The 15,222-nt window shown below is 46.4% G+C and overlaps 1 protein-coding gene across 2 annotated transcripts in view; it reads left to right on the forward strand.

Annotated features, from left to right (window-relative positions):
• CPED1 (cadherin like and PC-esterase domain containing 1) overlaps positions 1–15,222 on the forward strand; it is a 169,872-nt gene that overhangs the window by 32,433 nt on the left and 122,217 nt on the right. For both annotated transcript variants that reach the window (XR_010922862.1, XM_067564278.1), the window contains exon 5: positions 3,551–3,626. Coding sequence is in view for 1 of the 2 variants with exons in the window: in XM_067564278.1 (XP_067420379.1) it covers positions 3,551–3,626 (76 nt within the window). In the remaining variant the exon portion in view is untranslated. The remainder of the gene's footprint in view (positions 1–3,550; positions 3,627–15,222) is intronic.

A 15,222-nucleotide genomic window follows, 5' to 3' on the forward strand; every position in this document is an offset into this window, starting at 1 on the left:
GAGCTGTGTTTCCACGTTCACTGCCCACTCAGTGATGTTTCTTGTATATCATATTTGTATTCTTGCAGATATGCTATCCAGAGATCAAGAGCAATTTCTTAATGCTTTCAAGTTGCATGTAGTTTAATTTTTTGATGTTCGTAGAAATTGAAAATTGTTACAACTCAATGTCATGTTTTGCTCTTACCTAATCTGATTTTCTGGACTCTTGTGCCACAATCAGAATTCAATTGTCATGCATCACAAGAAATACAGATGTAAAAGCCAATTGTAACAAATGTCTCTTTGAGAAAAGAAACTTTAGGAATGAGGAGAAACAGCTAAAATATATGTTCAGAGTTTCAGAATGACTGGGGACAAGTTCAGTCAAATGTACATGGAAGTTGTGGCACTTATGCAAGGACTGGATTTGCTCTGGGAATTAAAATATAAACATATGTATATATATGTATATTCTGTATAATATACACACACATACATACACTGTATAGTCATTTTACAAACATACTACAAGCAGCTCTCCAAACAACGACCCTGGTCCTGCAACTGACAGCGTGCAGATGGACTGCTGCATCCATGTGGAGCTTGAACAGGAGTCCTTTTGGACCTGCATGGGCACAGCAGTCTGCACACACACTGTCAATTGCAGCATCAGTGCCAGTATTAGCTAAGGATGTCTGCAATTGGCCCTTACTTTTTTCCACCTGAATTTTGCCTATTCCAGGCCAATTTAAGTTACATAGTCATTGAAGTACCTGATTAAATACCTGACTTGCAGGTGCAAACATCTAAGTGACTTACATTATCCACAGTTATTTGCACCTACAAAATTGTGGGAACAAAAATGCAGGCCCATTTTGACTTATAATTTCAAAAATTTTGCACAAATAAAAATTGTAGGCACAAAATTGCACTTTCAAAACTGAGGGTGAACAACAGAGACCAAGTCTGGTGGAGGGATGAATTTCTTCCACAAAGCTTATTAGTAATGATCAAATCAAGACTGGATGTTTTTTTCTAAAATGTATGCTTTATGAATTATTTTGGAGAACTTCTATGGCCTGTGTTATACAGGAGGTCAGACTAGATGATCACAATGGTCCCTTCTGGCCTTACAATCTATAAATATCCCCACTGATTCATGAATAATTCTTCATCTGGAATGTTATACCAGTACATATATAATTTGTATTGGCTATCTGATTGGGATCTTGATTGTACAAAGACTTATGCAACTTACTTATGTAACTTTACACCTAGGAGTTGGCCTTCTCTGAGGACCAAATTTCAGATTTTAAAAAGTATTTATGTGCCTAGAGATGCAGGTAGGTGCCTAGTGCAATTTTCAAAAACACCTAGGTGCCTTAGTCCCAGCAAATTCTGCATTGTAGATTTTGCCATGGGAGTTAAGCACCTAGGTGCTTTTAAAAATCCCACTAGGTGTCCATCTGCTTTCTTGGGTGCCTAAATACTTTTAAACATCTGGGCTCAAGCTGTATGATTATAAATTCCTTGAAGCATGGACTCTATCTTCCTTTACATCTATGCAGCACAAAGAACCATTTTGGCTCTCAGTGTTTGTTTATTTAGATTTACTATAACTATTTACAAAAACCACATAACTAAGGCTCCTTTGCCAAAAAATAAATGTATGATCAAATCAAAAGTAAAGTCAATAAATGACAATAAATGACAGTGGAAGGTCCCTGGCTCACACAGCCCCATCCTACAACAGTGTGGCAGGAAAACATGCTCAAAATTAACCCCACGTGGAGGTTGAGATGTGCCAGCCACTTCTGCATGGTAGGTTTTGCCCTGCTTTTGCCTAATGGAGTTTAAGCACATCTACCAGGGGACTCACTGACAGTTGAAGATGAGGGAAACAGACACCTGGTTTACGCTGAAGATCTTGTGAGAAAAGAGCCCCTCCCATGCCCCAGGACAACAGAGCTAATTCAGAAGTGGCTGGTATACATAAATTCCTATGAATGGGAATTATGCACATGGTTTATATATATAAACAGTTTGGCCAAGATTTTCAAAACTGAGTATCATAGTTAGGTTGCTAAATAGATATATAGGGAATTAATTTATTGGCCTGATTTTCAAGAGCACCGAGCTCTATTCTACTGCTCTTGGAGTACAGTGGTTTCCAGTATACCTAGAGAAGAAGCCAAGTGCCAGCAACAATCAATTGCCTTTTTCCCAGGGCAGAATTTCTCTATCAACATTGTATTGACATTTAATTGAACAGGAGCGGTACCCACTATCATTCGTTTGAGCTATAACTGGCTTTATTGACAGACAATATCTTGCTAGCAGTAGCAACACTGATTGGAATATTAGATATGTCAGGATACATTATAGGCCAACTTGCAACAAAGTAATTTAAGATGGAAATAAAATTGAGCAGTGTTACTGATAAATAATTATCCACATAAAATCACGCTGGAATCCAGTACCATGAATATGGTTATTTTCCTCTGTGAGCCAGGATTAGCATAAGGATGTCATCTGCCAAGTGTTGTTTAGAGATGGAATGATTACCTCACAGAGTATGCTTTTGTATGATATTTTAGTCTTTGGGCCATAGGCCTACATAACAGAACAATTAGCATTCAGAGCATTGGAAATCTCTCTTGGGTATCAGCTCACTAATGCCAACCTAATGCCTTTGAAATTGTGGTACATTTGCTTTTAAAGGTATTTAGGGACATAGAATTGGAAGGGTCCTCCTGGGTCATCGAGTCCAGTCCCCTGCTATCTCAGGCAACCTCATTGTATAATCCTGTTGTTGAATTTACCAAAGGTCCATCTTAAACCTAATTACGTTGTTTGTCCCCAATGAACTTGTTGGAAGAATCTCACTCCTCTGATGGTTAGAAACCTTCTAATTTCCAGCCTTATTTCTCAATTTGGTGCCATAGTAAATACTTAATTGCTGACAGAGCCTGTGAATCCATTTGACCATTTTAGGTATTTATAAGTGTCCCATTATCTTAGTATCTGAGTACCTCACAATCTTTAATGTATTCATCCTCAACTACACACCTGTGAGGTATGGAAGTGCAATTATCCCTATTTTACAGATGGGAAACTGAGGCACAGAGAAACTAAGTGATTGCCCAAGGTCACAAGGGAAGTCTGTGGCAGAGCAGTAACTTAGCATAGGTCGTTCACATCCCAGACTAACAACCTACACATTGGACCATCATTCTTCTCTATGTACTCTCCATGTGCTATGAATACGGGTGATTAATAGACATGTAGAGGAGTAAGAAGCTGTGGAGGTGGAAACTGTGGGGGTGACAGAATCACAGAATCCAAGAGGAGAAACAACTGTCTGAAACTTTGCCTTGTGAAGCTCCCACCTCAGAGTTCTATTTTCTAGGTCAAAGAGAGCAGCAAAGAGTCATAAATCCCTGTTGACATTAATAGGAGTTTCACACATGAGGTGTCCCTGACAAATTATATGTGAAAACATGCAGGGCTCGTGAAAGACAGTGCATCTACTGGTGAAGTCACTAGAGTTTCTCTGTATTCTTTTCAGGTAAATACAATCCCAGAGATTCAGCACTTGCTTTGCAGAAAAGAAGGATTATGCCAGATAATTAGAGCATTCCCAGGTAATCCTCTAATTTGTTTCACTTTACATAAATGTTGAAGATCATTTGACCTGCTTAGTATTGAGGCTGATACTGTGTGTGTTGGAATGTGAGGTTTCATACTTGTGTATTTTTTATTCAACAACATTTAAAAACAAAACAGAATACGAGTGATAGTCCATTTCAGACATCTCTTGAAAGTAAATTGTCGTAATAAAGGATCCTTTCAACTAAAGCTACTGCATCATTAGCCATTGCAAACTGGAAAAATCAGGGTTTTTTTTAGAATACAACCATCCTATATGTCAGACTATACTGTATTATTCCATGTATTGGTTTTTACACTTCAAAGTCCTTGGTTCAATAGACTATGTTTATCCAGCTTTACAAAAATGTTGTGGCATGAAGGAGGAGTAGGAGTTGGAGCTTGGTTTCTAGCCCGACATAGTTTGCTGATAAAAAAGTCTTTGTACATTAAATCCAGCAACCAGAAAAGTTTAAAGGTTATGGGCCAGCTGCCAGAGAATCCTAATTTAGAATGGGTGAAATTCAGCCCAGAGTGGGGGCCTGCACAAAACCCTATGCTCCATGTTAAGCCCCAATTAACCCTGTGGAGACAAATTCTGATCTCATTTACACCAGTGACTATCCAGAGTCAGTGGTGCTATTCTGGATTTCCACCATACAAGTGAGATTACACTGGACCCATGCTAAATACATAGTGATGTCTTCATTGATATATTGTCCTTTGTGTGGGCCCTTTGCTCTGGGACATGTATTAGAGGAGAGTCTGATGTAATATAGATTTTGGACAAATCAGAGTAGATCTGACAAAGTTCCAAGGATTTCAGAAATTGCATTCATTTTGTAACAGTTTGGCTTTGAAACATTTTAGTCAGCTCTGCTGTGCTATTTGGATAACAGCCAATTAAAATAGCTTTATTATTTTGCTGCCACAAAACCACGAACATAAAAGGCACTTGCCAGACAGAAAGATTTCCCCTCCAAATCATGTTTTTTCATTGGTGTCCATAAATTGTTGTAATAGTCATCTCAGTGCACGCACGTGGTGTATGAAACTGACCAGTGTTCTGTCTTGTCTTCTTGTAGATAAGGGCTATTTTTAAATACCTGATTGATTGCTTTCCATCTTCATATCTTTATTACTTCATGAGATAAAGGGCCTGGTCTTGAGAGGTGCTGAAGTTCCACTGAAGACACTGGGAGTTGTGGGAGCTCAACACTTCTCAGGACTCAGGCCCTTACTTATGCAGACTGTGTCTACATTGCAGTCAGAGGTGTGACTGCAGCTCAGATAGGCATGCCCACACTAGCTTTAGTCTAGCCAGCATGTCTAAAAATAGCAGGGAAGACACGGTGGCACGGGCTTCAATGCAGGCTAGCAATGCGCGTACATACCAAGGGTCCCAGGTGATCTTGTACAACCCGTGCTGAAGCCTGGCTATGCCACCAGGTCTTCCCTGCTATTTTTGGCCATGCTAGCTACATTAAAGCTAATGCAGGCGTGCTTCCTCAAGCTGTGGTCACACTTGCAGTTGCCTTATAGACATAGTCTCAGTGTCTGGTGATGATTTTGGCAGATCATAAAGACATGCTCGCAACGAGGGTAGGCCTCTAATTTCAGTCTTGTAAATAAAGATTTTTTCCAAAACTACTAGTAATACTAATAGATATGTCTTTAAGATTTTTTTTAAAACATCTATGCCTGTTTTTAATCTAAATGCCTCCCTGAGGTTTGAGAAATCAAACAGAATAGCTCTGTACTACTGCATGAGAACCAGAAAGTGTAACCAATCAGTGTGGATTCACTGTCCAAAAGGAGTGACAGGCATAAAATAAATCAACAGCATAAATGGTGAAAAAAGAGGGAGTTGATCACCAAGAGTTCAGATCCCTCCCCGCTATCCCAGACAGCTAGTTCTTTCCTCCTTCCTTGTCAGCACTTCCTGACAGACTTTTCCTCCCTAGTCCAGACAGCAGAATTGCCAGTAGTCTGGATTTGGCTGAGTAGGCTCCTGGGTTTTGAAATTATCCCAAGGAGGGACAGTTTTGGTCACTAGCCAGGCTCTCCCTTTGCACTAGCACATGGGAATTTGTTTCTTTTAAAATCAGAGTTGGCCGGCTGCTCCTGTTGTCTCTATGGGGGAACTCACCCATTCCTGTTGGAGATGGCCAGTCAGCTAGTTATTATTGTATTATTGTATTTACCATGTATTCAGCATTTAAAGGGTGTTGGCTATGTAAGAGAACAAATAAAGCACATGGTTGCTACCCAGAAGAGCTTACAATCTACTAAAAGACAAGATGAGACAGGGCAAGGGGTGACGGTCAATGAGGCTGGGAGGATGGGTTCACAGCTGTAAGAGTGTGTTTCCATTGATGGGTTGTGCCAACTTCATAATGCTTATTTCCTTTTCTAAGTGATGTATTTTATCCATAGATGTTACTAGACCAGAGGTGTAGCTGTGTAACAATAGAGTTGCTTGCTGTTCCTTTAAGAGGAAAAAGGGCTCCCGAGCTGGCCTCCAGGGACACACTCCCTATAAATTAATTCAAGATGGCTGTTGTTTCCAGGACAAAGAGCTGTAGTTCTTCTTTCTTTGTTTTTCCCCTTCACCATAAAATAGTGTAGCCAAACTGAAAACATGTTTGTTCTTGATGTGTGGAAAGCCATCCTGGGAGTGTTACTGAGGAGTTCTGTGTGGGGTGGGAGAAGGGAGGCTGTGGATGAAGAGACAGGGGTGAAAGGGAAGAGGGAGGCTGATGTGGAGAAGGATGAGGTCGTAGGAGGATGTGGTCATAGAGGGTGGGTAGGAAGGATGGAGTTAGAGTAAGAGGGAGGGATTGGGATGGAGCAAGGTGGGCGAGGAGGAGAGTTGCTGGATGCCCAGCAGGTAGGGCAGTGGGTCATGCATAATAATAGCAGTGGATTTTAAAGTCCCGTGTGGAAGATGTTGGTTAATATCAGGAGGCTTGGGGTGGGATGGCGGGGTCCTTCTGCTCCTTTAGATAATGGTGGCGGTCTGTCAGGGTTTCTGGGGAGGGAGCTTTTCAACCTGCTGCTCCTGCCTGCCTCCCTGCTCCATGTGGATGTGATGGGCTGGAGCCATACGGAGTGCTGCATGGTCTGGTGGGGGTTGAGGGGCGCTGTCCGGGGTTCTCTGCTCAGTGTCCCTTATGGTTCCCTTAGTTTAAACCTGTGACCCCCACACCCCTTCCTGGTTTTTTTCATTAGTTGCCCCCTGTAATCAGTTGTATCCCAGGCTCAGTGACTCCTTCCCTTAGGCTATGGGAGGGGCCTTTAGCAGTGGGTGGGCTTGCACCAGCCCACTCCCTAGATTACTAATAGTTACAGTGCTGTGTGCTGGGCCCCTGTTTGAGTGGCTGCAAGACACCATACACTTCCTTTGTCTTCCTCGGTCTGCCTTCCTTTGTCTGCCTTTGTCTGGCAGCATGCTCTGAGTACTCATTCACCCATGTGGCATGCTCTCTGAACACCAGCTAGCTGCCACAGTCTGTGGGCCTTCCCCTCTCACTTTGGTGACTCAGTGATTAACTTGTGCCATAGTGACATGACCAAGGGGTGGAGCAGGGCACTTTGCAATCACGGAGCCCTTCATTATCCTAGAATGCTAGCTTCTCCTCCAATCCCATTGCCATAGCAGGCTTGCAAAAATTAATTGTGATAGCTGTTGCTTTTCCCTCCTTTCCCTTTGCTTTGGGACATGTTGCCACCTGACGTGAGTGGCTGAGGTTAGGGGGCAGAATGGCATTCCTCACCTTCTCCTGTTATCCCTGGGGCCACAGTTGTGGTTTTGTAGCAGCAGGTGGTTGGCTAGCAGCAACCGTCTGTGAGGCATGCTGCTTACGGCTGCTCTGCTCTGACTCACCACCAGCTGCTGAGACTGTGTTAGGTCCCCTCTAATTAGTGGGCCTGGATCCAAAGATCTGCTGCAAATCCACGCTTGGGATCTTTAAATTATAGATTAAACATTCCTTTCCATTTTAATAATCTAAAATGTTAGTGATGGGAGTGTACATTTTTTAAAAATAGATTTGCTTTTGTTTGCCAATATGTCTTTAAAAATGTCTCCATACAAGTAGGCATCTCAATATTGTGGCTGTGGGCTATGTGCTGTGAAGCTCTTTTGAAAAGCAGGAATGCTAAACCTGATCTATTTATGTATCTATTTTTATCTTATTTAGATTATAAACTCTTTGGGGCAGGGATGCTCTCTTACTATGTATCCGTACAGTGCCTAGCACAGATCTCAGTTGGGGGCATTGAGACACATTTGCAGTAATAATAAATAAATGTGATGTGTTGTGAAAGGAAAAAAAAGCTAAAAAGACAAATGAGTTTAACTACTTGGTCTTCACTCATGTACCATACTGTCTTCTACTGGGGTTTTAGAGCATCATCATGGAAGTGTCTTTTAATGCTGTGCCAACTTTTTCATTATAAGTAACTTTTTCCAAGAGTTTTATGAGTGGTCTGTAAACACTGGTTTTGGTATGCAGGGTGGCACATATAATCCTAACCCAGGAGCAAGTTGTTTTGGAAGATATCAAGCCAATCAGTCTCTCTTTTTCATTGTAATTGTTAGTATGTTACAGGAAAAAGAAGCAAAAGTTTGAATTATAAGACTCATTTTGCTGCATGTTTCACTCAAAAGAGAATTTAAAAACAACAAATTTGGCAGGTGATTAGTCCATAAGGGGAAATAATTTGCTGATGAATTTTAGGAGGAAAATTAAACAAAGTCACATTTTGAAACAATGAGGTTGTGGATAGTCCTGGCTGGGTTTCTCACATTGAAAGTTCACAAATGTTATTTCGAATGGGGTTCAGTAGGTTTTAGCCCATGAGTTACATTCTTTTCTGTATAGATCTGGTTGACCATGGACTGGGTTTTACTTCAGTCACATTTTCGATAACTGTAACCGATTGGGGTTGGCCCGGGGGGTGAGGGGAGGTGGCGGTGTCGACCTCGGAAGGAGGCCACACAGTTTCGCTATGGGCAGGCAAAAAGTCTGTTGCTCTGGCCCTTGGTCAGGGTGGGGCAGGCAAAACAAACAGTCTACAGGCCCTCAGGCTGGACAGGCAGGCAAAATAGAGCAAACGGCTACATCCTATTGAGGCCAAGTGGGCAGTCACTCCAAGGTTGGGGTAGGAAGGGGAGAAGGGGACACAGACCCACCTGACTCCACTGTGTCCCAGCCTAAGGCCCTAACAGTGGCAGGGCCTCCTGCCACTGGATCAGCGGGGCTCCAGCTGAAACATGCTGAATATTGCCTGGGCTTGAACACAGCTGACCCATGGTCGGCGATCCCTGGGCTACTTCCTCCCCCTGTGCCTGTGTACCTGTGGCCCAGGTCGTACTTCACTTCCTTGGGTTAGATTGCGAGGGGCAGTCCCAGCAGGCCCTGGGGGTCACTAGCATCCGGCAACTCCTACAAGTTGTTCGGGGCAGGCTGCTCCAGCAGCTCGCAGGTGGCAGGCAGCTCCTCCAAATCACTCTGCCCAGTCATCACTCTTCCCAGTCATGGGGGCCTGGTAGCTCTGGCAGGCCCTGTAGGCCCCAGACAGTGGGTAGCTCGGGTGGCCCTTTAATGGGGTCGGGGTTGGGCTCAAGTCCTAGCAAAGGGAGAGAATACTTCTTCTCCTCCTGCAGCTTTCCCTGACTGAGCTACAGGGCCTGGCTTTTATACTTCCTGTCCTGCCCCTGCACTTCTGGTTTGCAAGTGGTTTGGTACCCAGGCCTGCTCATCAGGTGGTGTGTGCCAGCCCCTCGGTGTCGGCCTTGGAGGGAGACCACACCGCTTCACTACAATAAAGATTACCTAAATTTTCAATAGTGACAAGTCATTTGAAGTGGCTCAGTTTTGGGAAGCTCAACTTGAGATACCTTAAGGGGGCCAGATTTTCAAAGGGCGAGAGCTCTGCACTTTTTGAAGATCAGGTTGGAGTCCAAATCACTAGTCAGTTTTGAAAATTTAGGCTGAGATATTTAAAATAAGCATCTTTTTCCTCTTGGCCTAAATCATAGAAATGTGCATACCACAAACAAAGTTAGAAACATGTCAAAGTAGTGATAAAAACAGTAAACATCTGGGGTGAAATACTGACCCCATTGAAATCAATGAGAGTTTTTCCATTAACTTTATTGGGGTGGAGAGTTGCCATATGACTTTTTACATTGTTTTGCATACTCAATGTCTCCTTAGTTTTCAGAGGCACCCATTCTCTTTGGATGGTTCAAGACATATGGTGTACTTCATCCTTTAGTGTAGATTTTCTGGTTTTCTTTCACCACCTTAGGGTCTGCTCTGGGGACCATAGAAAATCATGGATCTTTGCTTCAGAACAGTTGACGTCTTCATCAGACAGGCAAACCGGAATGCAGAAGCCATTTTTTATTTTGGTCTTTTTTGTTTGATGACCACAACCTGCCCTCAATCCATTTTATTCCTAGTTACTCAACTCCTTGTGGTCTCTGTGATCACCATTAATTTTTATATTTTGCACCTGAGTAAAGATAGAACATAGCTGTGCTGCCTTTGTAGCAAATCAGGCAATAAACTGTCACTTTGGGTTGCTTTCCCCCACACACCACATCATCATTTTAGTATTACCCAGACTAAGTTCCAGACAATTTTCACTCATCCATGCCCTAATATTGCTAAGAAACTGGCTAAAATAGTTGACTGCAGTTGCTGGGCTGAATGGAATACAGGTATAAAGCTGAGTATCCTCTGTATACCATAAGCATTTCATTTAGCCTCATCTTCTGTCCTAACAACCTCACATACTCACAGAATAAGAGGGATGACAGCAGAGAATCTTTTAATACCCCACATTTCCCTCAGGTAGGAAAGCAATTGTCTGACACTAAACTCTGGGAACTCTTTGTCAAAGGGATGAAACCATGGAAGAGGAGTCACATCCGCTTCTGATGGGTACTACAATTGCACCAGCACATCATAACCCATGGTATCAAGTGCAGCTGAAAGATCTAATCAGGATGGACATCTGATCTTTATCCTTCACCAGGAGAAGATAATCAGCCAGTGCTACTTGTGGTTGGAACCCTGACTGACAGGGTCAGGGAAGTCAGTGGCATACAAATACTTTGAGAGTTGTCTCACACAACCTTTTCCATAGGCTTAACCAGAACTAGAAGCTTAGATTCTGCTTTATAGTGTTGAGATGGCTGTTTGAATAAAGGCCAAATTTGCTTCCTTTAAAGCTGTTGGCTCCCTGTCCTCCTTAAAGGAGGCACTGGCAATCACAACCAGCAAAGAATTGGACCTCGCCAACTGAGGGATCCAAAGCATAGATTATGGCATGAAGTTCTCCCAACACATCTGGAACCTCTGTGAGAAACACTGGCCGAAAGTCAGGCAGAGAAGACTTATCATTAGTCCCCTCCAGATATTGCTGTATAGATGCAGACAGCTCATTCAGGATTATTGTAGTATGTTCTCCTTCTCTGTGCTCTGCATATAGATCCTGCTAGAGCCATGCTGCCATGAAGGCTGGTAAAGAGAGGCCATGACGCAATGCACAAGGTCTCCAATGATCTCCTAACAACCAGAGGCTTCTAGGGCTGAAGCCCCTTCTTGTTCCATTGGGGTCTCCCTCCTGCAAGAAAACAATCAAACAAACTCTGCAAGCGTCGATGTGCTGAGTTTACAGTCTCCTATGTTGGAAAAACCAGTTTACAAGGTGTTGTGGCTAGAAGAAAGTGCAGCATCTTCAGTTCAGTTTCATGCTACCTCCCCCTGTTTTGTGTTTCATTAAACAACCATGAGCTCCTGAGGTAACTCAATGGTCTTGAAATGTTTCTCACAAACATGACAATTGATGGACAGCTTAGAAACAAGAGAGATTTTATCCTGCAGTAATAGAAGCCTTAATCATTCATTGCCCTGTGTTTCAAATATGACAGCTGTAGATTATTATGTCTTGAACACAGTAAAAAAAAAAAAAAAAAAAAAAAAGACAAAACAAAAGCTTTGTCCCAAAATCTAAGGATAAAAAGAGAAGGATAAAGGAAAGGACTCAGTTATGTAATCTGTACTGTGCCTCAAGCATCTCCTGAAGTTTGAATTTTGTTAATTTGTTGTCTGTTACCAGTTGTCAGTCTACAGGGCCAGAATCCAAATTTCATGGATGCAAAAAGCACTATCCTTTTTGCTCCCTTAGAGATGGATAAAATCATAGGGTTAGAGGGACAACAAGGGTCATCTAGTCTTAACCCACTGCCAAGATGCAGGATTTATTGTGTCTAAACCAGTGGTTCTCAACCTATTTACCATTGTGGGCCACATTTGCAGTTCTCTGTGTGTTATGTGGGCTGTATCCACACAATATATATATTACCTGTATGGCCCTGAGGGTGTCACATGGGTCACAGCTGTGTGCTGAGTGGGTCGCAAGTGGCCAAAGGGCTACAGGTTGAGAACCACTGGTCTAAACCATCCAAGACAGAAGGCTATCTGGCCTCTTTTTGAAAACCTTCAGCGAAGGATATTCCACCACCTCACTAGGCAGCCTGTTTCATTGTACCACTCTTACAGTTAGGAAGATTTTTCCTGAGATTTAATCTAAATCTGCTGTGCTGTAGTTTGAACCCAGAAAACAAGAGTTCTTTCCCCTTCTTCTGATAGTCCAATAAATCTTTGAAATGTATCCTTTTGAAGTGTACCTCCAGATAAGATCCTTCTTCCCCACTGCTTACTGCTTTCTCATCCTCCTGTTAACTTGCAGGGTGGGATTGGGATCGGGCTCATGGACAGTAGCAGGGATAAAGGCAGGGGCAGGGCTGGGATCTGGGGCCCCTGCAACCGAGCCATCAGGGTGTGGCTCCACTTGACCCGCCACAGGGGTCAGGGGCATGGGTTCGGGGGGAGGTCCCTCACTAACGGTAGGCCCGGCCACCACGATGGACTTGGTGCCCATAGCTACAGCGGCGGGCAGGGTGTAACTCAGGCCGGGGGTCTCGGAAGGGGGTTGGGCAGCTGTCCTGCCGCAGACGTGGGCCCATGACCTGGATGCTCAGCGCTGGCCATTGTCTCAGCAGGCTCAGTGGCCACGGGTGGAGTGCTGTCAGCAGCTGGGCATGTGGAAGGGTGTGGGTGACCCAGAGGCGAGGGCGGGAACAGTGGTTTAGGGAAGGGACGAGGAGTAGGTGGCGCAAGGAGGTCACTGCCTAGATCGAAGCCCTCTGGGAGGGAGTCATCCTCCCTGTGGGTGACAGAGGTCAAACCCAGGAACTCGATCTCCTCGAAGATGGAGCCAAAGTCCCCCTCCGCAACCCCCGCTGATGGGGGGGCGCAGATGACAAGGTGGTGGGGGGGGGTGGCTTCCTCTGAGGCCTCCCCAGGGAGGAAATCTAGAAGGGCCTCCAGGAGGGGAGCTGTGATGCCCCTCTTTGCTGCTGCAACTTCCTCCTTGACTGGCACCACCCGCTGGACCTCATTGGGGGCGCAGCAGAGGGCTCACCAGTGGCAACCTCCCGCAGAGATTTTCAGGAGGCTTCCTCCCCATCTGAGGTGCTGGGGAGTTTCTGATCCTTTTTTTGCTTGCCACGCTTCCCCTCCGAGCCCTACAGGGTGTTAGCAGAGGGCTGGCCAGCGGGGGCAGGCCAGGAGGCAAGGGCGATGGCATCAGGAATCGAGGGGGTAGGAGCAGGGTGGCAAGGGGAGGGGAAACCTCCCTCTGGGGTGAGCCCTCTCCCATGCCTGGAGCCAACCCACCTGTCCTCTCCTTCGCGGGCTCTCCCCCCAAGACATGCGGTGATGGTGACAGGGCCCGGATGCTTGTCTGGGCATGATGGGTGGGGCCGCCCCCACACTCTAAGCAGAGGAGGAGACAGGCACAGGAGGAGGAGGACGGGCGATTATGGGGGCTGGGCGGTCAGGGTCACTGGCGGTCACAGGACCGGAGCCCAGCGGGACCTCGGGGGCCCAGGCACTCCTCCGTGCTGAGCCAGGGGGCAGTCCCTCTGGACATGCCCCGTCACCCGGCAGAGGAAGTACCGGGCCTCCCCCAAGAAGTAATGTATCCTATACTGGGCCCCTTGATGGTGCACCAGGAAGGACCCTCGAGAGCCTCCCCGTCAAGTGCTGCCACCAGCTGCAGCTGGATTTGGACCTGCTAGTGGAAGGACAAAACATGATGGAGGGCGGGATCCTTGCATCCCAGCAGGAGAGAGCTGACGATGGAGAGCTCCCCAGGGTGGAGAGGATGGGGAGCAGGGCAGTGTTAGGGAGGAAGGGCAGGATGGAGGTAAGGACCACCCATATGCCTAGGTCCTCCAGAGGCTCTAAGGGGACATAGATGCCCTCCACCGCCAGGCCCTTCTTTATCGCCTCCTGTGCGGCGGCCTCCAATGCCAGAAAGAAGCCAACCTTCCTGTATATCTGGGAGACTTCTATGATGGCCGAGAGCCCCACCACTCATGCCAGCGCCTGTACCTAGGTCTCCATATGGGGCGAGGTGGCCGCCAGGAGGCGGCGGATGGCATGCTTCCTGGTCAGGGTGGGGAAGGGACCCCGGCCACTAGAGATGTTACCCGAGGAGGCAGCGGGGGCAGATGACGGGGCAGTGGCTGGACGGGTGGCGGCGGCTACCTGGGCATACGCTCCAAGGCAAGAGCACCCCCAGAGCTGGTGGAGGAGATGGCAGTGGAAGGGGGCCCATGGATGATGGCATGGCCATGGCAGGGACAGTGGCCCCCGCCCCGGGAGACTTTGCCTTTTGGGGCGGGGCTCTTGCCCTTCTTTTTCCCTTGGCCCTTTCTGCCGGCCAAGGAAGTCGTAGCAGCAGCGATGGAGGTCCCTCCCGTGCCTGCTGCTGCTGGTGCCCCAGTGGGGGCAGTCGTGGCAGTAGATCCGGCAACGGCGGTCAAAGTGTTAGCTGCAGGGATAGACAGGGGAGCAGGCTGGGTGGGGAGACAGGGTTGATTGAGGGGGTCTCCATGTCCATTTGGGGGGATGGACAGGAACAGACAGTAGGGGATTGGCAAGGGCAAAAAGGCAGGTCAGGGCATACTGCTCCTCCCTGCCAGGCTGCAGGCAGAGGAGGAGGGTCCTAGCAGGGAGGGATCACAGGGGAAACATCAAGGGAAGATGTGGGCTAGGAAAGGAAGGGGCAGGATGGCTAACCTCTCCTCGCCACTAGGCTGAGGGCAGGGGAGGAGGACGCTGACAAGGAAGGATAACAGGAGCCTTATTCAGGGTGGGTGTGGGAGGTGCCAGCTCCTCTGGCTGCACTGGGGAAGGAGGGGAGCATCAGGGGGTGCAGTGAGCACAACAAAAAAACGGGGAGTTGTGGGGCACACAGGTGCTGAAAAAGGCTTGGGCGCATTGAGGAAGTAGGTCAGGGTGGGGCAGGGGCAAGCAGATAAAATGGGGTGGGGGAGGGTCTAGCACAAGCCAAGGGTGAGACAGGGAAGGACAGAGGACCCCCAGGGACTGGGGTGGGGCAGGGAGAGCAACAAACGCTGAGGGGCTGAGGTGGGGCAGGGAAACCGAACAAACTCTAAAGGAACCCAAGGGAAAAATAGGAGTGGGAGGGCAAAGTGGGCAG

This window comes from Emydura macquarii, unplaced genomic scaffold (genome assembly GCF_026122565.2).
Source record: "Emydura macquarii macquarii isolate MOO-44397 ecotype Brisbane River unplaced genomic scaffold, CSIRO-AGI_Emac_v2 contig_2636, whole genome shotgun sequence".
Taxonomy (NCBI): Eukaryota; Metazoa; Chordata; order Testudines; family Chelidae; genus Emydura; species Emydura macquarii.